At 41.1% G+C, this 25,232-nt stretch overlaps 1 protein-coding gene across 7 annotated transcripts in view; it reads right to left on the reverse strand.

The window, feature by feature from the left end:
* Positions 1 to 10,895: 10,895 nt before the first annotated feature.
* THRB (thyroid hormone receptor beta) overlaps positions 10,896 to 25,232 on the reverse strand; it is a 285,196-nt gene continuing 270,859 nt past the window's right edge. For all 7 annotated transcript variants that reach the window (XM_030550970.1, XM_030550965.1, XM_030550969.1 and 4 more), the window contains 3 exons: positions 24,580 to 24,726; positions 19,063 to 19,321; positions 10,896 to 16,423 (listed from right to left, as the gene is read on the reverse strand). In XM_030550970.1, the coding sequence (XP_030406830.1) occupies positions 16,182 to 16,423; positions 19,063 to 19,321; positions 24,580 to 24,726 (648 nt within the window). In that variant the 3' untranslated portion in view covers positions 10,896 to 16,181. The remainder of the gene's footprint in view (positions 16,424 to 19,062; positions 19,322 to 24,579; positions 24,727 to 25,232) is intronic.

A 25,232-nucleotide genomic window follows, 5' to 3' on the forward strand; every position in this document is an offset into this window, starting at 1 on the left:
CTGGGTACTCCCCAGAGGTTCTCCCCCCAGCTCTGCCCCAGGCCCCATCCCTACTCCATCCATTCCAACAAGCCCTACCCCTGCCCTGCCTCTTCCTGCCCTGCCCTGCCCCCACCCCACCTTTTCCCACCTCTTCCCCCGAGCACGCCACACTCTTGTTCCTCCCGCGGATACTTCAGAGGAAGCGGCAAGAAATTTCACATCAGATCCATGTAGGATAATCTGCCGCTCATATTAGGTTTCCATTATTAGCAGAGATCCTAGTTTTCCATGATAAAAAAGCTAAAATTATCCAATAAAAAAAATCCACATTTTCCACAATTAAAATGGAACACTGAATTTTAGTTTCCCTAGCCACAATATATATAGGTATCAGTTGAACACAATGTTTTATGGATATAGTTATAATTTTTAAGCAAGTTTGAAGCCTATCAGTGCCATCAGTCATTATTATAATAAAATGTATATAATTGCAACTCAGCTGAAGCCTGAGCCCAAGCTGCCCAGGGCTGTCAGTGGTACCCCCAGCTGCCTGGGGCTGTCAGAGGGAGCCCCAGCCTCAACCCTGCCACCCAGGGCTCAGGCTGTCAAGTCTGGTTTGGTTAATACAGAAAGCCAGATAATGGAGGCTAGATAAATGGGGTTCTACTGCGTATGTTTTTGTTTTCTCTGTAAAAATGCAAATTCCATGTTTTTTCCATGGCAAATGGATTTCAAGGATCCCTGATCATTAGTTAGAGATGGGCTTATGGCCTGACGCATGAGGTTTAATAGCTCTTCCAAAATTTGTTAGCATTCATTTATTGTCAAATCTAGCCTGTGTTTTCCGGGACGGTGACTGAGCCCTTACTTGGGAGGGACCTAGCTTATCTTCTGGGTGTCCAGTAAATAATAGATATTACTCATCATGAGTAGATTCATCTATATATCAAATGAAGACATTATGTTCCTATAAGGCTGATCAACTATCTACCTCCAGGTGTTAGTAGGACTGCCAGGTATAAGTTTAGGAGAAAAATTTGCCGTTAGCTGTTAAGATCTTACATTTAAAATTGAATGTGCAGTTGTAACTTTGGTGGTTTTTATTTGGCTTAATTGTTACCCTGTGGCATATAAAAATTAATGATTATACTGTGGTCTGGATAATTCACCTCTTTTGTGTAAGTATCTCAGAGTCAAACTATATTTAAGAATGAGCACTTGGTATTGTATAGTGCAACAGCAATAATTACCCTGCGTTCCTACACACTTCATTCAACCAAAAAAGGTCGGGACGGGAGTGTCTATATGGCAGCATCTCTAGGAGTCTGGGCCTGGGGAATGCTCCCAGATCAGATCTCTATGGAGCACAAAGCCACGCACACACATTCACCTTAAAACCATGCATGGAGAAAATGTCCAGGTTCTTATGAAGTCATTACAGCCTGGAGTGTACAGGGTAAGAATGATGGTGAAACGCAGCCAGGGCTGCAGGAGCAGAATGAAAAGATTTCTGCAGCAGATTTCCCATAAATAGAAACATGTCTAGGAACTTTGCCTGCAACCCTTCCCTAAACATATTGGGTCAGTTGTTCAGCTGGTGTAAACTGATGTAAGTGGAGAAACCTCAATTTATATCAGCTAGGATCTGACCCATTGACTTAACCCAGCCTACTGATGTGAATGAGGATTACTCTCATGAATAGGGGTTGCAGGCTTAGGCCTATTGTCTGTCAATACGTGGACTATTGATGGGCAAGGAGCACAAGATTTCTTTTCTGTCCATTAATTTAGGTCCATTTAGGACCAAAAAACATTCAGGCATATGATGGCTGGCTGCTGCTTGGCAGGTCGCTGTGGTGTAGCCAAAGGCGCACATGCTGCTTTTGCTGACGTTTGGCAAAGCACTCCTGCTTGAAAGTGTTGCCTGCAGGACATACCGTTAGTTGATGTAATTCTTCAAGGGCTCCTGTGATAGATTTAGAGTGGCTTCCTGAGCAAGGCCAGTCTCATGGGTGAATGCTATTTGTTCAATGCTAGCAAGCTATTTGAGGAGGAGGATCTGGTTCATGCCAAGGAAATAGTTAGATTTAGGAAAGGACATGAGCCAGTACTGTCAAATAGTCTGGGTTGGGGAACTGTTTTCCATCTTCAGCAACGGCATGGTTAAGGACTTGATTGATTACAATGGGACCTGAGTGCATTGGTATCTCAGTATCAGACCTATGCCAAATTGCTTCTCACAACACTGAGTATTCTAGCCTAGAGGACATTCTTAACATTAACTTACACCAGAGATGGGCAAACTATGGCTTGTGGGACCCTCTTTCCTGGCCCAAGAGGCTGTCTCTCAACCCCTCCCCTGCTGTTCCCCCTCCCCCACAGCCTCAGCTCGCCACACCGCCGGTGCAATGCTGTGGGTGGGTGGCCTCTTGCAGTGCCATGGCTTGTCCTGGTGCTCTGGGCAGCGCGGCTGCCTGTTGTGGTGCTCTGGGCGGCGCAGCTGTAGCACGGCCAGCCACTGGTGCTCCAGGCAGCAACGTAATGGGGCACAGAGCAGGGGGCATTGGATAGAGGGCAGGGGAGTTCAGGGTGGTGGTCAGGGGTGGGGGTGTGAATGGGGTCAGGGCAGTCAGAGGGCAGGGAACAGGGGGGTTGAATGGGGGCAGGGGTTCCAAGGGAGGCAGTCAGGAAGGAGAGAGGGGGTTTAGATGGGGTGGCAGGGGCAGTCAGGGGCAGGGATTTGTGGGGCAATCAGGGGACAGGGGTGGTTGGATGGGGCAGGAGTCACGAGGGGCAGTCAGGAATGAGAGGAGGGGTTGGATTGGGCACTGGGGGGTGGGCAGGGGTTCCGGGGATGATCAGGGAACAGGGAGGGGTGGATGGGGCAGGAGTCCTGGGGGGACTGTCAGGGAAGGGGTGGGGAGGGGGTTGGATGGGCAAGAGTCCCGGGGGGGCCATCAGGGGGCAAGAAGCAGGGGAGGTCGGATAGGGGGTGGGGGCCGTGCCATGACTGGCTGTTCAGGGAGGCACAGCCTCTCCTAACTGGCCCTCCATACCATTTCAGAAACCTGATGTGGCCCTCAGGCCAAAAAGTTTGCCTTCCCCTGACTTATACTCACCATGAACACTACTTCCAGAATGGTCCTTTGCATCTGCAGAAGCCCTGATTTCTGCATTCGCTCAAAGGAAATTAGCACCTTTCTACATCCGAATGGTAACTTCAGTCACAATGGAGACAAGAAAATGACAATTCAGAATTTCAGTGTATGCCTTCAAAATAAAGTACCTTCACCATGGAAACAAGACCTATGAGGTTTGCCCTGTAGAAGCCCCTTCCTGGGGTAAATGGAAGTCTCCAGCCTTGTCACGCCTCAGAAGGAAGTCATGAATAAGAAGTAAACTGCTTAATTAAGCTTTACAAAATTTATATACTTGACTCAATTTCACTTCCAGCTGTCTCAGTTGCCTTTTCTTCTCACAAAACAGCCACACCATAATGCTTTGATGTGGCATGCTTCCAAAACCCCTTATAGCACTGGAAAATAGCTAGTGCTATTAAAAAGCCTGCCAGTGAAAGTTGGAGCCTCTTTGTTAGGCTGGAGGAACACACGGCATGGATAACAAATGGTTGAGACTTGGAAATAGAATATTCAAGCTACTTGTGACTTAGCTCTTAGTGATCTGGACACACTGTAGCTACTTTCTGCAAAATGCACCTTGCCACATTTCAGGCTCCAGAAATTTGCCAGCTTATTTTATGACTCTGCTGGTGACTACAGAGCTCTGGGAAATTGGCTCTGATTTGGGTTGGCCTAATATGCCCTGCTGCCCTATGTGCTATGAATTTTGTCTATTACTGACAATAAGTTATAAGGTTAATCTGTCAAAGCAGTGCACAAAAAATATAGGCACAGAACATGTTAACGAATATGATGGCTTGTCCAAGCCACCCAGAACTGAACAGAGAAAGAAAGAGCAACTGAATTATTTTGTATAGAGAATCACCTGAATGCAGTATATGAGCACATTGGCGGCAGCGAAGAGCAGGTGTAAATGCCACCTGCCATTCTAAAGTCTTGCTGTCCTGATAGAGCAATTCTGGGCTTTGGGGGAGTAAGTCAGATTCCTAGTATTAATTCTGAAAAGTCTGGGGGTCATTAATTCTGTTTTTTGCACATGGGCAAAACTTACTTTGACCCATATGATGCAGTAGCAATTCTATGGACCTGACTCTGCAGCAAATGAATAGTCTTAAGTAAGGACTGTTCCTATGAGTAAGGTTTTCTCTGGTGGGTGTTGTTACAGGTCCCTCCCTTGTGCCCAATCCAAAGAGGATATGACAGTTACAGCCTTACCTAGGGAGTTTGGAGTCTTTCAGTCACTTCTACTTTTAGCTCCAGAGATCTCTGGTTCATTTCACAGTGTGTCAGTCAGGACGGCAGCCATCTCATCTTTACACAATATCATGTGTTAGTCTTTCTATGGAAACTCCCTTGAACTCAGTGGGATAGGCACTGTTTTCAGTGGGAAACAAGATCTAGCATAGTCAAAATAATATACACGATACCATGATTGCACAGAAGGACAGTCTTGCCTCTGTGGCTCCAGAAGGTCCACCAGGGCCCAGACAGTTAGTGTATGCAGGTCATGGGTGGGCCCAGAGAGTGGCAAAGCCAAAGCCAGATTCTCCCATCTTCCTGGGGCTGCAGGTGGACAGGTATGGGATAGCTGAAGTTACTCCAGCAGAGGCCACTCACCTCTGTCCAGTTTCCCCTCACAACTGCCCTGCCCCAGAAAGGTGTTTATGATCACAGACTAATCACTCAGCTACTATTTCATTCTTTACCCAATCTGGGCCTGCTCCTGCTCTCATTTACCTCAGAGTAAATGAGGTGTAACTAACTTCATTGGAATCAGTGCATTTACACTACAGTAAAACTGCTAGAACTGTGATAAGGACCAGCCTCTAGTTGCTTAGGTAACAGTGTTTAAGTTTAATTTTAAACGCAATGGGTGTGAGAGCAATGGAGTTACATCAAGTAAAAACAGAGCCCTGAGAAAAGTCACTAGGGAAAAAGGGCTGCTTATAACTGATACATTATTTAAGGTCACCAAAAATTTTCTGCAAAACCCAAACATTTTTGACAGAAAATGGCCTTAAAAACATACACACAACTTTCTGCTCCTCCCCGCACTTGACTGCCGTTTTCCATGAAGGGGGGCAGGGTGAGAGGAAAGGAGGAATAAAATCCACAATGATTTTTAAGGGCATCTCATAAAAAAAAGAGAATATTTTAACATTTCAGGAAAAACAATTAACATTTTCCAAACAGCTCTAGCACTATTATTATTTTTATTGCTATTTACATTAAAGTAGGGCTTAAAATATCATTATGAAAAAATGTTTGGAGTTGTTCAACTACCGCATGTATTTTTTTTTTAAATGTTCAGCTCAGTGTAATTTGGAAATGTCAAGCTCTAAACATTAATATTTTTGCTGAACATTTTGTTCCAGCCGTTGTGTGAACCCACAACTATTGTTTTTCAAAGGTTAAAAGCTAGCCATTTTAAACTGTTTCTTCCCTACCCATTCCCCTCCTTCCCCCAGTTAACATATGGAAAACCATTTAGAACCCAGCTGAGTGTGGTGCTAAACTGAGATATTTTCACTCAGGTCATGTCTAACTGAAAAAGACAGGGCCTGTTTTAAAATGCTTTAGCTTTTAGATGACTTGATTTTCAACAGGACCTTTAGACAGGGCACGTTATCTTTAAAAACATGTTAGCTGGTTGTGGTTAAGCCTGGGGGACAGGAGCTGATGTTCCGAGCCTAGACATGGTCACAATGAGAGTTGAGGGTGCTCAACGCCTCAAAGTAACTGGTTAGCACCCTGGCAGAGTTGGTCTTTAGGAATGGATTCTTACTCAGAGAGCATAGTGATTCCATTGGAACCAATGGGAATACTCAGGGAGTAAATCATTACTGAACGTGAGCAAGAATGGCAGAAAGTGACCCCTTGTGTACATACAAGAGTATAATCTTATGAAAATTATTCTAAGAACCATATTTTAAAAAAAAATCTAGATTTGGTTTAAGAGCATTGAAATCTGTTCAAAATAAAATCTTTGTATGTTGACTTTATGACTTTAAAACTGAGCTGATTAAAACTAATCTTCATCAAAACAACAATAATAAAAATTAGCACCTGGATAGATACCCTATGTATGCAGCATTCCAGCCAGATGCAATTAAATTAGGATTTATTTTAAACTGGAAACTCTCAAGTAGGGCTGTGTTGCTGGACATGGCTCTAATAAAATAATTGCAATGTTAATATACCACATGAGTCATACGGTTATATAATTTATTTGCTATATTTTGCCCTCACTGAAAAATTGCTCTTTGAGTCTGTCAAATGGTCATGTTATTCCTGGCAAATTGTTTGCTTCTGTGAAAGTTTCTGTTAAGGCAGCTACAGTCAACAACTGCAGGGTAAATGCTCTCCCCAACGACAGAGACGTTACTGTGAGTTCCATTTTGAAAGGGAATCTACTTTTATGAAAAACGAACCAATCAACCCATTCGCTTAATTTTCAAAGTAAAGAAGTAATGTGAGATGACGAATATATTTTAGAAACATTTCCCTCTCTCGTTTCGTAATAAACCCAGGCACCTTAAGACTCACTGAATACAGTCTGTATTGCTCCCAATCTGATTAAAAGGATAACAGTGTCCCCTGGCTGTCTAACAGTATGGTGTTCCTCAAAGCAATGTGTACACTCTGTGGAAACTGGAACCAACATAACTGAATCAGTTGTAATGTACATCTAGTTAGTGCCCGAGAAAGTCTGTCTGCAGACACTCTTATTTTGGAGTAAGGGTGAGGTGTTTTGAGACAACTTACGTTGCTAAATATATATATATATATATATATATATATATATATATATATATATATATATATATATATATATATATATATATATATATATATTAGACATGCACACACACACGAGACCAAGATTAAAAAAAAATAGATATCTGAAATTAAGCTTCTATCTCCATATTTAGATACAAAAACAAGTGTCCTAGTATTCAAAAGGGATGAGCACCCAGCCTCTCCCATTGAAGTTAATGTACAAGTAAGTATGTGATCATGTAGTTCAAGACTGCCTCTTAGGCCTGGTCTACACTGGGGGGGGAGGGGGATTGATCTAAGATACGCAACTTCAGCTACGAAAATAGCGTAGCTGAAGTCAACGTATCTTAGATCAACTTAGGACCACTTACTTCGTGTCCTTGCGGCGTGGAATTGATGGCCGCTGCTCCCCCATCAACTCCACTTCCGCCTCTTGCCATGGTGGAGTTCTGGAGTTGACGGCAGAGCGATTGGGGATCGATTTATCGCATCTACACTAGATGTGATAAATCGATCTCCGATGGATCAATCACTACCCACCGATCCGGCGGGTAGTGTAGATGTACCCTTAGTGCATACACTCATGGAGGCTGAATTCAGGTTGCACAGGCACCCTTAATACTGACATTTCCTAACTTTTAGGTGGTGAATTTGCCACTTTAACATGCTTTTAATTTTTTAATGTAATTATTTATATATATAATCACACACTCCTATTTGCCGGTGCTGGTATTTGATCCAATCTGAGCTCTTTTAGTGACAAACAGAGAATTCACCAGTTAAAAGAACAAAGCTCAATGCAGCAGAAACTTCAGAAATAACCAACTGAAATGAGCTATGTAAATAGCAGCAATTTTATCTTGGGCATAATTGTATTTTAGATACATATAATCAAGGTGTTAGGCAGCAAATAATTCAGTCGCTACTGGTAAAATGTTACCCTTATTTCTCCTTCATTCATGGTCTGAGCCTGTGAAGTGCTGAGCACCCTCCTTCATTACTGACATCACCTCAGCACTTCAAAGGATCTTGGCCAAAATGTTCAAACTTGGGTACCTAAAATTAGATGCTTAAATATGGATTTAGATGCTTAACTTTAGGTACCAAATTAGAAAATGTTGTCCTTTTCCTTAAGGGTCAGGTCCTGTTCCCATAGATGGCAATAGGAGCAGGTGCAAACCCTTTAGGTTCACATGGGCATGAAAGCCCTGACCCTGCAAAGTGCTCAGCACCTACATCAGTAGAAGTTGACAAAGCTCAGTATCTTGCTGGAGATTCTTGGCACCAGGGATGCTGTCGGGGTCGGTGGGAACCAGGACCATTATCCTGGGACCAGACTCAGCCAGTGGAAAGCCTGTGCCAAACACCCTGAACCTACATCCTAACCATCAGGAAGTATTGGGAAACTATATCCACTACAATCTCCAGGTCCAGCCCATCCTGATGAGGTAAATAAAAGAGAGACAGAGAAGGGAAGAAGATAGAAAGGGGAAGGATGGAAAAAGAGAGAGTGAAAGAGGAGAAGCAGCACCAACAGGGAAGAGAGAGAGGGAGCGTGGAAGTGTGAGAGAGAAATGGGGTGTGTGAGAAGACAGGGGCTCTCATTCTCCTCTCACACTTGCACTGTCTAGACTTGGAATGTGGTATACTGAGGATTGTCTTGAAATTGCAAGCTAGCAATTTAAGAATGGAAGTGGAGGTGTTTCTGGTAGTGTTTGCAGGTGAGAGGGCTTTGTAGGGAAGTGTAGGATCAGTTTGAAGCTACCCAGCCTAGAGTAAGATGGGGTGAGTTGTGCCTCTTTGTTTTTTAGGGAGCAGCCTGCTTTGTCTTTCTCTGGTTTTGGGATCTTGCATGTAATTAGGGCTGCCAAATGATCAAAAAAAATACTTGCAATTAATTGCAAGTTTAAAAAAAAGTTGTGCTTCATTGCAGTTTTAATTGCACTGTTGAACAATGATAGGATACCAATTTAAATTAATTATAAATATTTTGGAGGTTTTGCTACATTTTCAAATATATTGATTTCAATTACAACACAGAATACAAAATGTACAGTGCTCACTTTATATTATTTTTATTAAAAATATTTGCAGTGCAATCCCCCCCAAAAGAAACATTATTTTTCAATTCACCTCATATAAGCACCGTAGTGCAATCTCTTTATCATGAAAGTGCAAATTACAAATGTAGAATTATGTTAAAAAATAACTGCACTCAAAAACAAAACAATGTAAAACTTTAGCACCTACAAGTCCACTCAGTCCTACTTCTTGTTCAGCCAATCACTAAGACATACAAGTTTGTTTACATATATGGGAGATAATGCTGCTTGCCTCTTATTTACAATGTCACCTGAAAGTGAGACAGGCTGATTCTGCTTGATAACAATCCAAAGCAGTGCAGACCAATGCACATTCATTTTCATCAGCTGGGTCAGATGCCTCCAGCAGAAGGTTGATTTTCTTTGTTAGTGGTTCAGGTTCTGTAGTTTCCACATCATAGTGATGCTCTTTTAAAACTTCTGATAGCATGTTCCACGCCTCGTCCCTCTCAGATTTTGGAAGACATTTCAGACTGTAGCTATCTTTAGAAATCTCATATTGGTACCTTCTTTGCATTTTGTCAAATCTGCATATAGCAGAATGTGAGTAAAACCATGGAGCAGGAGACATACAATTCTCCCCCAAGGAGTTCAGTCACAAATTTAATCAACACATTATTTTTTAACCAGCATCATCAGCATGTAAGCATGTTCTCTGGAATGGTGGTAAAGCATGAAGGGGTGTACGAATGTTTAGCATATCTAGCACATAAATACCTTGAAATGCTGGTTACAACAGTGCCATGTGAGTGCCTATTCTCACTTTCAGGTGACATTGTAAATAAGAAGTAGGCAGCATTATCTCCCCTAAATGTAAACAAACTTGTTTGTCTGCGCGATGAGCTGAAGCAGAAGTAGGACTGAGTGGACTTGTAGGCTCTAAAGTTTTACATTGTTTTGTTTTTAGTGCAGTTATATACAAATAATTCTACATTTGTAAGCTGCATTTTCATGACAGAGATTGCACTGCAGTACTTGTATGTGGTGAACTATTATTATTTATAATAAAAATAATATGAAGTGAGCACTGTATACTTTGTATTCTGTACTGTAATTGAAATCAATATATTTGAAACTGTAGCAAAACCTCCAAAAATATTGACAATAAATTTAAACTGGTATTCTATTATTGTTTAACAGTACGATTAAAATTGCAATTAATCACAATCAATTTTTTAAATCTAGTTAATTTCTTTTATGTTAATTGCTTGAGTTAACTGTGATTAATTGACAACCCTATGTGTAATTGGTCTGAATTCTCAGAAATACAGTAGTGATACATTGCAGCCTTCCAGCAAGAGTATTTATTTATTTTTAATCTAACTTCTCTGGGTGTATGCTTCTAACATAACAAGGAAGAAAGGTGTTCATTTTAAAACATAACTAATGTCAATCAGGAGTAAGTCCACTGAAGTAAATTAAGTTAAATTGGTATGAACAAGAGGAGAATCAGAACCACTGTAGGAGAGAATGTATATGAGAGGAGAGATTATACATGATAGGAAAAGCCTACAAGAACAGAAGTGTGAACAGGATGGGGAGCAATATAAGGCTTGTCTCAGACCTCATCTCTCCCAGTGTAGCACTGCATAGCACTTTACAACTACACCTCTACCCTTATATAACGTGACCCGATATAACACGAATTTGAATATAACACGGTAAAGCAGAGCTCCGGGGGGGCAGGGCTGCACAATCCGTTCGATCAAAGCAAGTTCAATATAACGTGGTTTCACCTATAATGCGGTAAGATTTTTTGGCTCCCGAGGACAGCATTATATGGAGTAGAGGTGTACATAACAGCCCAGATTAAACATTCTGGAAGAAAAAAGAGAGAGACTGAAAACATAGTTCAGTTATAAGCTTTTTCATTTTAGAATTCAAGCTTACACAATTATCTAGGCCCACTATATTCATAATTACATTTTAATATCTGCATACAAAAGCTATGTAAAAATTATTCTCCCCCCAAATATACAAATTTTCTCTTCGGATAGTTTAAAACATTTGCGGTCACAGATTTTTAATATATATATTTTTTAGGCTGAAAAAATATTACTGATATAGCATATCACTTACTCCTGTTTGCAAAAAAATACATCATCCACAGTACTGTCTCTCATTATACCGTGTAATGTTTGTGTTAACCTCAGGGCATGAAACCAATAACAAAAATAAAAAAAGTTCACCTTTTGTCTTTTTTAAAGAAATGGCATGAAAGACTAATTTGATGTAGTTGTGAACAAATTAAAAATGAAGAGTTAAGAAAGTATGAAAAGAGAAAAAAATTACAGTGTCAGCTAGTTCATGCCCTGATATTATCTATAATCAAAGTAATGTGTAATTAAATAAAGTGTCTTTTAATGTTTTACATTGTGCTCAGTAATTTAAACAAATTTAATCTACACCGTCTGGCTGATGCAGATTTACATTTGATTGTCTTGTGCATAAATAGGGTTAGCTTTTAAAGTAGGTAAACTGTGCAATGGACAGTCACAAAAAACTTTTACCTGCACAATATTGCTTTTGAAGGCGACGGCAGTCAATGTGGATACACACAAGAAATGCATACTCTTTGCATTTGCTAAACATTTATACAACACGGTAAAACTTTGTGATAAGGCCAAACCTTTTTTTTTAAAACAAGATTATTCTGTTGTAAAAAGATGTACTCACATTACTTTGAATCTTCACGTGGAAAATAAATCTCTATTGCACTAGAATAAAATTTCTCTATATAAAATTTAAATAGGGATCATATCATAGCAATATCAAAAGGAAACATCTGGTAATCAGTTTCATATTATTACAACAACAGGACAAATTAAGAGCTTGTTTAGGTCCTGGAGCCTCTACATCAGTGAAAAGACAAGTACTGGATACTTTTAACTGCTCTCATAGTTAAGAGAGAGAGAAGACTGTTCCTTGGTTGCTGATTTTGATTCTGTCACTGAAAAAGGTTTAGCCTCACAAATGTTGGCTACGTCTCAAAACCATAAGACTGATTTTTATAGTGTATGATTCATGCAGCAAAAAGTCAATATGACACATACAGGTTAGAGTTCCATAGCATTAAAATACATCACTAACAATGACATGCTCTGCTTGTGATCAACAGCCCTACCTAGGCTGATTTCTCCCTCTGGTCATTTTTTTACTTTTTTCTTTCTGAAACTGATCCCTGAAGGAGTAAGCATTTACCTCAATGATGATTTTGGACCTTAGAGGTCTAATTCTAACGTCTATATTTTGGCAGAGTGTAAACAAAAATCATTATCACACTGTATATAGGTTATTTTAAATATCGGAACTAAGTTGGGATGCCAGATGAAAGGAATAAAATCTATATGCATGTATTATGTAGGGCAAAAAACAGTGAAGATGACAATGAAAGAGCTGGGTTGACAGAAAGAATCATGAATAAAAGACCCCACTTGCTATACCTCTAGACCAGAGAGCAAAAATGAGAGTTATGTGGCACCATCAAACTTTTGTACAAGAGTATGGACTGCACTGAAAAGTTCAGTTCTGTTGCACTCAGTCAGAAGGCCTTATTCTACAAATACTACTGGGTGTAGTGCTTACTACTGGGAATAGTTAGTTACACTAAAGTCTGTTACTCACAGTAGCAAACATTATGTTCCTGATCCTGCAGAGACTTGGGACTATGCATGTATGCATATTTAAGCATGTGCATAAGTCATTGCAGGACAGGGGGCTAAGTCCATTTGCAAGATCAGAGCCTAATATAGGTTCTAATTATGCACTGGTGTAAATCAGGAATAATATCACTGAAGTCAATGTAAAACTGGTATGGAAGCAGGGCCTTAAATGTCACTAGATCACATCTGTTAAACTAAGAGATGGCTATTGGTTTTGGATTGATAAATACTGGTAATTCACTGCAATGAATTACTGCCAGATCCCATACCTTTAATATAAAAAAAGGTTAAAAAATACTGCTATACGTGCTCTTTGCTAAAAACTAAAAACTGACCAACATTTTCAGGCTTGTTTTCCTAACGTTAGGCACCGAAATCCATGTTCAGTCACTTAAATAGAGGTGGACTGATTTTTCAGGATACTGAGTAGTCACAGTTCCTAATGAAGTCAACATCTTGGAAATTCAGCCACTTATTCAGACATTTAAATACAAATTAAGTGCCTAATTCCAGGTACTCAATAGTATAATCTACTAAGTCTAATACTTTTAAACCTCATTGCTTTGCTTGTTAGATTTAATGGGGACAGGTTCACATAGCAGTAGCCGTTTTAACAGCAACCAGCCTGTGAAGTGTTTATTCTCAGTGCTGGATCAGACTGATGAAGCTTTCCTGAGTCAGATGACTAATCTTTTTTTTTTGTTTGTTTTTTGTACAACTCTTACCTTTTCTATGCTATTTACTTTGAATAACTAAGTATTGCCAATCCCAAGGGTTCAAAAATCATGAACCAGGCCCCCAAAATCACAAGATTGGCTTAAAAATCGTGAGAGTTCTAAATTGTCAATTTTGAGTTCTTATTTGCCTTCTACATTTTGAACATTTAACATTTTCAAGCTTTTTTCTACAACCAAAAGCACCAGGAAACTTTAAAAAAAAAAATCATGTAACAACATGATTCCCAGAATGGGGGCTATCAGAAAAACAGCAGATATCTCAAGACTTGCAATAAAATTGTGAGTTGCCAACACTGGTACCTGCCAGAAAGAAGAGCGTTTTTCTCTCTTTCACCTACGACATGATCACATTTTTGTACACTAAATTAGTCATATATAGCCTACGAGCATGTGTGGGGTTCTCACTGGCATAAGTGGGAGTGTCCCATGAAGATTAGGGGCAGAATACAGCTCTAAAAGGTTTGTATGTTTCATTTTATTTTTGCTTACCAGATCTGGAAAACAGAAGCAAGAAATGGATCAACTATTTTATTTAATTTCTGCAGATATCTGTTATTTTAACTAATTTGATTTTGAGATTTGTGCAATTATTTTTCTTTTAATGTATGCAGTTAGGATCTGCTAATGCAAGCCCTGACTCGTGTGAGCAGTTCTCACACTGCTAAGTGACTTTCTTGAGACTGTACGTTTGAGGAAGAGTTTGCAGGACCAAACCCATAATTCTCATTATTTTGTATGGGTTTTGATTCCAAGTATAACTCCCAGTATTCTGGATGTCCCTGACTCCATGATATGCTCTGGGTTTTACTGCAAAACTATCTGGAGAATGGTGTCATTCAAACATTTGCTTTGGGGGGAGGTGGAGGAATGGGAGCCAACAGGTGTTTTTAACCTCATATGAAAACCTGAGCAAGTTTCTAGTGGCCTGGCTTCCCACTGTGCCTGCAAAAAATGCACCTTTGTGTTTTACACCCACATGGAATTTTGGGCACAAATCTTAGAAGTCCAATATGTAACTACTAAGATTAACACTCAAAACTCATTGGAGGTATAGATGCAAATTGCACCAATAAACATGGCGGCAGGGATTCAGCCTGGCTGCAAATGTGGCCGTTAGTATTCCAAATGCTTTCTTCGCATTGCAGCAGGAGTGAAAATAATTTCAAAATTCCCCTGGTGTTTTGCTCACAATGAAAGTTTTCCTAGTACCACGTTTTCATGAGTCAAACACCTAGGGCTAGATTAGGGCCTTTAACTTTGAATGTCCAACTATAACAATGCCTGTCTAGTTGGGCAGGAAAGGATACCTCCTTCTGTCTTTGTTTTGTATTGATATGTGAATGCACAATGCAACAGAGGGAGCATGAAACATAGTCTGAGGCTGTACTAAATCTTTTCTGTTGCCAGGAAGAGGATGATCCTTCTGATGTATCCCACTTATAGATAAACTAGGAGACTTGCCTGGCCTGGAGTTTATAAAACTTCAGAGACAATCACCCTGTGATGAGGATGGATGAAACAGAGGAATCTTTACTCTTAATGCCCTTGAAAAAGGCCCAAATGAGTGCTAGGAGTGCTGGCTGGCAGATTTCAGCAGCAGGACATCCTGTTGTTGCTCAGTTCAGCTCCTACTAGCGCAGTCAATAGAAATGATTTCAGGGAACTGAGAGAGAATCTAGCCAATCAAAATAAAAATGCACGTACAAAAAAGTACAAAAAGACGGCAATATGTTTCCTTTGTATTTATCTATCAGAGATTACTCTCAAGACATACTCTACATGTTACTGGGATAAAGTTGTACAGTCTGGAGCATAATTAGTAATAGGGTAGGTTTCTATCCTATTTGGAGTTCATCATAATTATTTTTTTCTCCCTGTAATCATTTGTATCTTTGCATAACCCTGGGCAAATCCTGCAGCCAGGATAAAAGACCCATTCCTGCAGAGTGCTGAGTGCATACCAAGACCTGCCAAGTGCCCATCCCTTCCAGTGCCACTTGGATGTTGATGTGACATCCCCCTTCACTTCCTCTTCTGAAGTCAACCTGAGTTGTGGGCTCCCCGCACCTGTTGGAAGAGCTCAACACCTGACAGGATCAAGCCCTCGGTCTTTATTCCAGTAGACCTCCCACTGAAGTCATCTAGAGTTTTAACTGAGCAAGGGCTGAGGATTTTGCCCTTTTTGTACAAATCAAAAAAATATATCAACCCCTGCTCCCCACTGTGTATTTGAAAAAAGATTTGATTGTAGAGGACACAGATATTTATGACCCATGTAATAATCCCAAGGATGTGATGCAATCACAGTGATTATGGTATTCTTAGGTCAAAATGGTAATGGTTACACTTAGAATGACCATGGAAAACTAGACAGTGTATCTCACTCATGGCTTGCAAAATGAGGTAATACTGGGAAAAAGGCAGGGCAAAGTGCTTTGCCTTGGAGGCCTGTTTATTTTCTGCCACTTCAATTTTATCTCCCCATTTCCCCAAGCAGTGATGGATGTTAGCTGGTGACCACTTAAGTGCTGGTGATCAAGATTGGTTTGTTTGTGTTTTCACTGTTAAGCTGTCAAAGCATTCACATCAAGGGACTGAAGGACAAAAAGCAATAGTCACAAGTACCCGCATTAAAGGGACATTTTCACCAATGTCTATAAAAAAAAAAGAGAAACAAACAAACCAAACCAAAACAAAAAGAACAGAAGAAGAGCTAGGCAATGGAATGAAATGACAGCCAGTAGTGCTATAGGAATTCTGAGAACCACTCCAGTCTTTCTAATCCTCAAACACTTCCAAGAACAAAGGGGGAAAGAGTTCCGTGGGGCATTCCACCTTCATGTGCAGGAAGCGGCTAGCGTGGCAGGCACCAATCATTCGCAGATCTGTCACTTTCATCAGCAGTTTTGGCCAAAAGTGTGCAACATGGTGTTTTCTGTAATTAATGTAGTGTTCAAAGGCCAGGAGGAAACCTTCTTGACATTTTTCTATCCTCTCAACACTGAGGAGACCTGGGCGATCTGTAGGTAAAAAGAAACACAATGAATGTATTCATTCACAATAACAAATTCCTAATCCCCATTAAGAGAGGAAGGATGACCATGTAAGAAAGGCACTGGACTGAGACTCAGGACATATGTGTTCAAATCCTAGCTCTGTCATAAACTTCCTGTGTGACCTTGCTCACTTAATCTCTCTGTACCCCAAAGATAGTAATGATTCTTTCCTCTAACTCTTTGTCTGTCTAGTCCACTTAGAATGTAAGCTATTCAGGCAGGTACAGTCTCTTAGTGGTAGTATGTTCATTTCCTAGCATAATGGAGCCCTGATCTCAGCTGGGGCACCAGGTGTTATTGTGTTACAAATAATTATATAAAAACTTCCTTCATCAAAACTCTCCTAGCCCCAACGCTAAATTACAATTCGCGCCTATCTTTGTTTTCCCTTTCAGTGGCAGACCTACAATTGTGACCCAAGAAGCCTTCAACGCCAGCCGGTAAGAGAGATACAGGAATGTCCTGATTCTGCTGTGTACATTCTAGTTCACCAAAGAATGTCATGTCAGATCTTAAAATGAAACCCGGGTCACATGGTCTTCAATGCCGTTGTGAAATGTATGTACAGATATTAGGTAAAGAGTTCTTTATAGGTACTGAAGATATGCTTGTAGAGTCTGCAGCAAGGTATTAACCACCAGCAGAGATGAAAAAAACTGGTTTTCTGTTAGACAAAGAGATGTTTATTCACCGGTCTCTTTATCAGGATGTAAATCAAGCATTATAAGCCAACACAATGGATGCCTATTTACATACGAAGTCAGTGAAGAGAGGTGAAGTCAACAGGGAAGAAGCAGAGATGCAAAACAAGCCACAGGTGATTAGCCTGTACTCTGACTACCGACAAAGAACTTTGACGATTTATGTAGAAGGCAAAGAAGACATCCCCTCATCCTGCTGACTACACCATTGTGACAATTCTTGGAGTACCCAGGACTATGAGTCACCTTGTTCTCCCAGTGAGTCTTGCTTGTGCTTAGCTGGATGTCAGATTTCTAACATCACCAGCCTTGTAGCCACCCAAGCACTCTCCTCTCTGCCATGCCAGCCCTTACTGTGCCTTACAGGTTAACAATAGGTGTACCCCAGTCTCCAAGTACCTTTGAAGTATTCCCCTGTGATATCCAGCTCCTGACTACTTATAGAAACATTGTGTCTGCTGTCCCCAAAGGAACAATATGTACACCAACTTATAAGATTCAGCTCAGGACCAGTATTTTACTTAACACCACAACACTGAGATATATTTATAGTGCAAACAAGAATAAGTTTATCATCAAAGTCTAGAGATTCAGGAAATGGTGAGTAAGAATATTGGAAACACATGGTTACATAAAAAACAAAATCATAACATGCTTTCTAGAGGCTAAACTTAACTATCAGATTAACCTCCTATCTAAAGACATTTATTTCACCGAAAGTCTTTTGCAGCTTTTCAACCAAGGTTGGCTGAGATCCTGAACTAGGGTTTACAGGCAATGAGTTTACATTCATGAAAATGGGATGGAGGATCCCATAGGAAGGCACAAGGTAAGCAGGCCTCCAGGAACACTCAGTGGTGCTGGCAATTCAGCAGACAGTGCTTCTCCCTCCAAATCAGCACTGAAGCAATGCGTCAGCTTGGCTGTTAAAATGCTTCCTTTATGAGAAAACATTTAAAGGTCACTTTCAGGAAAGAAGTTCCTATGGAAATGCCTTCTGAAATCACTGTTTTACAAGTCAAAGATTTGGAAAATAAACAGAGACCCAGACGTTTTCAGTGGAAATGTCAAATGAATGCAAATGACAAGGAAGGTCAATGTAAACCCCTACCCTATGTATTGTTCACTACTTAAGACTTATAGTGGTCTGAACCCCTCCTCTCCCACAAGTTGCCAGGTCTGTCATTGCCCAGGAACCATTCTCAGTCCTGTACGTTACATCACCCTGGGCTAGAGCAAAAGAGCAGGACACTCGGGTCTTGTCTTCAGTATGGGGGTAAGTCGACCTAAGTTATGCTACTCCATAAGGTAGCTGGAGTCAACGTAACTTAGGTCAACTTACTCCAGTGTCTTCACTGCGCTGCATCGATGGGAGATGATCTCTTGTCGACTTGACTTACTCTTCTTGGAGAGCTGGCGTGCCATAGTCGACTGGAGAGTGCTCTGCCATTGATTTAGTAGGTCTTCACTAGACCCACTAAATTGATCCCTGCTGCATCGATCGCAGCAGCGTTGTTCTCCCCATAGTTAAGCCCAGCCTTTAGAGAATTTAGCCTGAGGATGGCTGATGCTGGGCTCTCTATTTGTAAGCCAGGGAATGTTGGCCCAGACTCAGCTGCATCACTGATCCCTTTCCAGCAACCAATCCACCTCAGATCTCTACCCTCTTTGCACATGGTCTTTTTTGTTGTGCTTATCCACATAGTTTCCAAGCCCCAGTGTGATGCAATAACCAAGGATTTCAGCTGCATCATTCTAGTGACGCCTTAGCCAGTGCTCCTATATTTAAAAATCCCCTCTGGTTTTTTTAGAGAGAGATTTGCCGCAGATACAATGAACCAGAACTTCACACAGGGGTGGTTATAAAGGCTCTGGTGGTGCCCAATACAGTCTCGTTCTCACCTGATGACATGAGCAGCACAGCCTGGAGCAGGGCGACCTCCGTGTCATCCAGGTTAAACGAGGACAGCGACATGCCCAGGTCGAAGATGGCATCAGACACTACGCCGAGACCCCCGTTTTTCAGCTGACCCCTTGTCACTGCCATCTCCCCATTCAGTGTTAAAGTCTCACTCTCGGGATCGTAGCGCACTGCTGCACGGAGGGACATAATCTCCATACAGCAGCCTTTCAAAAGGATTATCTGGTCTTCACATGGCAGCTGCAGAGATTACACATGATAATAAAACAGTCTGCACTATGCAGGGTTTTCAAGCAAACTTAGTTTTGAAATACAATAGAATCCATGTTACTCTCAGTAAACATCCAGGGCTGCTAAATACACTATGAACACTGTTACACACCATACAGCTGATTGACTAAATAGTCCCAAATATGAATGACACACCCCAAAAGCTAACAACCATGTGTATGATATGTTTTGCCATCCCTCTGAGTGGGTTCATTCCACCCAATTTCCATTGGAAATTAATATATCATATCATCATAATGAAGTACTATTGGGTCAGAATTTCAGAAGACCTCAGCTCTTGTTAAGGCACTAAAATGAAGGGATCAGATACTCAGAAGTGCTGTTCTCAACAGGGGCTGCTGGAGGCTGAGCAGGTTTGAAAAGCTAGCCCAATACATTTTCATAATATCACTTTCCATTTGAAAAGCATGTTGCAAGGTTTAATCGACAAATTAACACTATCAGTTGTTTCTCTGGTTACAACAATACTGCACCTCTTACTTTTCTGACCTAGGAATAGGGGGGGAAATGATCACACATGGGAAGAACTATAATTGTGGGCTGGTTTTTAGTAAAAGTAGTAAAACAAATATTGTCTCTAGAGGCGATTTTAAAAAATGCCAAAGTGATTGGGATTTGTGCTCCTTATTCCCTTAATCACTTTTGAAATCGCCCCCTGTAATATTTTGGAAACCATCAAGTATTAGCATTTAATAAGAGACAATGAGCCGGATTCTGCTTTCAGCTATAGCAGTGTGACTCAGTTGCCTTTAGTGGTATTACGCCAATGTTATGCTGGTGTGACTGACAGCAGAATTTGGATCATTATCTTCAAGGCATGTTGCAAGGCTCATCTTTTTCCCAGGGTTTGAAAAAGGTGGGCGGAAGTGAGAGGGAATTGTAATGCCAAAGATGGGGAACTATTTGAGCAGGATTGGTTGGAGGGTAATTCCTGAATTACTCCACGTAGGTTGTATTTATATGTTATTTCTAAGGTACCTGCATATTAGGAATAGGTGCCTAAATAAATGATAATGAAAGAAGAGTGAAATCTCCAAGGTTGTTTTGAAGATGTCACTGTAAGTCAAATGCAAAGATGATGTACATAATTATGTGAAGATGAAGCTAAATCCTAATTAGGTTCTAGAAATGATGAAATCTGTTTCATTTTTGGTTCATGTTGATATGATTTTTTCACTTTGAATCTCAAGTGAAGTAAATATGTGTGTTTTTGGCAGTTGTGCACTCGCTCGCATAATGATTATATTTAATCTGGTAGAAAAACTTACAGCACGGGTGATGGGCAATTGGCTAACAGAGGCAAAAGCAATGTTCTATAGGAGAAGAGTTTTAAACATGGAGCCAGTGAAAAAGAGAAATTGACTAGGATTGCACAGTTATTTTTGCTGTGTGGCCAGTGTCAGGTCTAAAGTGTTAGATACATAAGGAAAATGACAAGTCCCAGTCAGGGGAAGTCAGCTTCCTTCTGCATGAAGCTCAGCAGTTGCACATAGATGGACAGCATGGGGAAAGTGGCAGTTTAGCTTCCCAAAGGAAGTACTGCTGTTTGGCTGCTGAGACCCAGTAAGGGAGGAGAGAAGGAGAAAGCAAAAAGAGGAGAAAGAAAGCAATTATAAAAAGATGATAAATGGGAGACAAATGCAGAGAAAAAGGAGAGAGAGAAAGAAAGAAAGGAAAGAGGGAAAACAGAGAGGGAATAAAGAGAAAAAGAGAGATGTATGGAGAGACAAGGAAGGAGGAAAGAAACAGAGAAAAAGCACAGGACAGGGAGATACATAGGAAAAAAAAGTAAATAGTGGGATATAACATGAGCAAATAACTCATTATTTTTTGCACTGATCTAATAAACATAAAGAAATTCCTTTACCCTCCCACCTCTCACGTAACCCCCTTTTAACTTCTTTATGGTGCACCTTTTCCCATAAGCCTGAAGGAAACACTGCACAGGCCATGGTTGAAGGCACATTGCTAGGTTAAATTGTGTCCAAAAAGTAGGCTTTGCAAAAATAAGGTTTTACCAAACTGAAGACCAATAAAAATGGTTCCTTGACTTAATTTGTTTAAAAAATACCACAATTTTATTCTTCTTAAAGAAACAAACACCCTCAATGCTTGTAGTAGCCTGTACATGGTAGCATATCATGGTTGGGTATGATGGAAGTCGAGAGGCCATTCTGGCAAGTTTTAGGGACTTGTCTCTTTTAGCTCTTAAAAGGGGAAGAGAGATGGGCACAGAAAATAACCTGTAATTTGTCGGAAAGCACGTAACCTCCTGGAGGCTGGAGCCCAGCCCCCGACAATGAAAAATAATTCCTTGTCTATTTCCAATATTCCCTTCACCCACTCCCTCCCAGCTCTATTCTTCCCCTCTATACCTTCCCTGTCTCTACCCTTCTTTGCCTGTCCATTGCTCCTGTTTTAACCTCTTCAGTTCTTCCTCTATTTTCTCACTTACGTGCCTTAGTGGGGAGGCATAGCTCAGTGGTTTGACCATTGGCCTGCTAAACTTAGGGTTGTGAGTTCAATCCTTGAGGGTCCCACTTAGGGATCTGGGGCAAAAATTGTTCCTGCTAGTGAAGGCAGGGGGCTGGACTCAATGACCTTTCAAGGTCCCTTCCAGTTCTAGAAGATTAGTATATCTCCTATTATTATTATTATTTTATTTATTGCTGGGCAGGACTTGGATCCTACAGCTGTATGCAATGAGCTTGCCTGACAGACCAGGACTGGCTTCCTCCTAGCCTGCCTGGAGCAAGGGCTGTCCATGCTGCAGTTGATGTTGGCACTGGCATCAGGACTCTCATCTTCCAGCAGCAACGTATGCCCACCAGAGATTGGGGCTGCAGCTACAGTTGACTGTGAATGAGCTCATCTCACTGGGCCCTCTGCTGGCCACAGCTATGAACTTGGCTGCTCACAATTTGATTTTGAGACTGAAGTGACCTAAAACTGCATTGGCAAAAGTCAGCACACCCTTAGCCAAACTGGGACCATTGACAACTCTGATACCACGCCACTAACCCATGAGCCTCTGAAACTGGGACTGACTAGCAGCTGCCCAGTCTATTTTCATTGTCCAAGCTGAGGGAAGTGCAATAGTGAAACAATAAAAATACAGCGTGCATCCCCTCTTGCAGCAGGCAGGGCATGGGGGAAAATGGCCATGGCCCTTCCCTGCTCTGTCTCTTTTACAGAGGTTAGTTGCACTGTCAGTTCTGGCCCCATGACAGCAAGGACTGTGATTGTATCTGAACTTTGTGCAGGGGCCGACTGGGGAAGGGAAGGGCTTTTCCTCAAAAACTGACTCACAGCCAGAGTCTGGTCCAGACTGGATTATTTGTAACTGAAGTAAAGACACCTGCAATTTTTGAAAAGTGAATCATTTTAGCCAGACTATATCCCTTTCAAATAAGTACTAATGTTTGCCATTCCCATTCCTTTATTCCACATCTGTGGCCACATGAGAAGGCAGCTCTCCTCCCTTTGTATTCACTGTGAATGGTTTCTCATTCTATTGTCAGATATTGGTGTCTGCAGGAGCAAAGTTTAAAAGGTGGCTCAGCTGCTAGGGAGGCCTGACCTAGCCAAAACGTGTAACATATAAAGGTCATGCCCGACAACTCCTGACTCATGTTCTTCATGCTTTCCACCCCCTTAAACTGTGAAGCATGTGGGCCGTGTGTGGCCAGGAGGGGTAGGAGATGTCAGATGGGCAATGCAGCCTGTTGTCTGATGGACCAAGTTTCCTAATTAAAAAGACTGCCTTGGAATGTCACTGCAACTTCCCATCACAAACACTACATCGATGCAGACAAGTTCCTCTCAGACCTGGAGTGCTGCAGGGGCCTCCCTTTGGATTTTCAAATCTTCATACTTGGCCATTGTTTCATGCTTTCTTGGCTGACAGAGCCAATCCTCAGGTTAGCCAGGGAGAGCTATTTACAGTGCGCCAGCTATTGATACTTACCACACCCTCTTTTGTAGATGCCAGGGAAGGCACAGGGCAGTACCTGACATAACAGCTCTCCTTGACTAACCTTAGAGATTGAACTGTCAGCCATAGAAGAGCACAATGGTATGCCTGCCTTAAATTTCTTCCCTGACTCATGTTCAATCAGTGGGGGAAGAAGTGGGTCCCATGTCTGGATTTTGGATGATCTCCCTGAGCAGGATCACTGTCATTTCCAAGGCCATTCTCTTGGGAAATAACCAGTGGGGTCAAGTGCTGTTCTGCAGGATGGGATAGTAGGGAGACAGTCAGCCATTGCTGCAGAACTTCCATAGCTGTGGATCCCAGGAGACTCTCATGTGTCAAGGTTATTTTCCAGTTGATTCAGCCCAGAATTTAAGTTAACATTTTTTTAAGTAAAGAGAACAATCATCATCATTGTCTACTGCTCTCAAATTTACATTCATTCCCGATTTGCACCAGTGTGAGTGAGATCAGAATAGGGCTTATGCACATCCTAATTACAAGAAAACTTAATTTTAAATATTCCTCTGGCAGTATATCTCACATTTGAATATCCTTCTGGAGTGAAGTCTTATTAGTTGCCTCTACTCTTTTGAAGTGCACATCTAACTTACATTTCACTCGTGGTGATGTGTGAGGGACAGATTGTGGCCTGGGTTTTTGCTGACATCCCATCCAGTACAAATGAGCCAATGCAAGAGGAATCTTAGTCCTGGATTCAGGAAGGAAATTAAAGCACATACTTAACTCCATCTCTACCTAGGAAAGCATTTAAGTAAATGCTTAACTTTAAGCATGTGCTTAAGTCCAAATGGGTTAATGGGCCTTAAGTATTTTTTTAAAGTTATGCAAGTGCTTAAGTGCCCTTCTTGATAGGGAAGATTTATTGATTTTGCCACTGGTCTAGGCCCATACAAAACCACAAAAAGAGGATTTGGTTGATCATAGGAAACAGGACATTAAATGACACTGAGATGATTTTATCCTATTTTTTATTTTTAATTCCTTTAAGCCATTTGATTTAAAACAAAGTGAACTGGTTAGTACAGTCTTACATCTTCACTTCATTCTTGCATGGTTCAAGTCAACAGGAAGTGGCGGGATTTTATGGGGCTCAGATATAATTTTGTGTGTTTTCATGTCCCAATGACACGACTTTCTACAGTTTCTTTTGACAGGTGCATTTAGAATAGCATAAAGCAAAAAAAAGAAAAAAGAAAAAAGAAATTCTTACCTCACAAAACATAGGCAACTTTTTGGCAAAATCCACCACTCTTGTAATTGCTGGTGTGATAATTTTTGTAAACTGGCTGAAGGCTTCTAAATCCACTTTCCCACTTTCTGGGGCATTAACCATTGGTGCTTGCCCAATATCTTCTGGCTAAAGATATTAAGAAATACATTAAAAGGGAAAATTTGTTTCATTCAAGTCATCTTTTATAAATGTTTATAATATGGTAGGGATTATATATAAAGTCCACCACTCTGTTCCTATGAAATTAAACAATGGCCATTATTTATCAGGACCTAGAGGGGCAATTTTTCTAAAACAAGCCATAAAATGTGCAGCTGTCTGTAAAATAGGTGATTACATAAAGAAATGGGTGATCAGCGTGCCATTACACCCGTTTTGTGTGGGCAGCTGCATATTTTACACATGCAATTACCTGTTTGTGTCTATGCATATTTCGTGGGAGAAGTTTAGGTGTTTCTGCTTGGAAATTTAGGGCTGATCCTGCCTCCTTCCACTGCTCAGCACCCTCAACCTCCCCTGAAATCAAAGGGAGTTGAAGATACTTATTACCTCCTACCTAGAAGATGCTCAGCACACTGTAGGATTGGGCTCCTTGGCCTACTCAGTGTTCTAATGTTATAACATCATAAAGA

Source organism: Gopherus evgoodei, chromosome 2, assembly GCF_007399415.2.
Source record: "Gopherus evgoodei ecotype Sinaloan lineage chromosome 2, rGopEvg1_v1.p, whole genome shotgun sequence".
NCBI classification, from domain to species: Eukaryota; Metazoa; Chordata; order Testudines; family Testudinidae; genus Gopherus; species Gopherus evgoodei.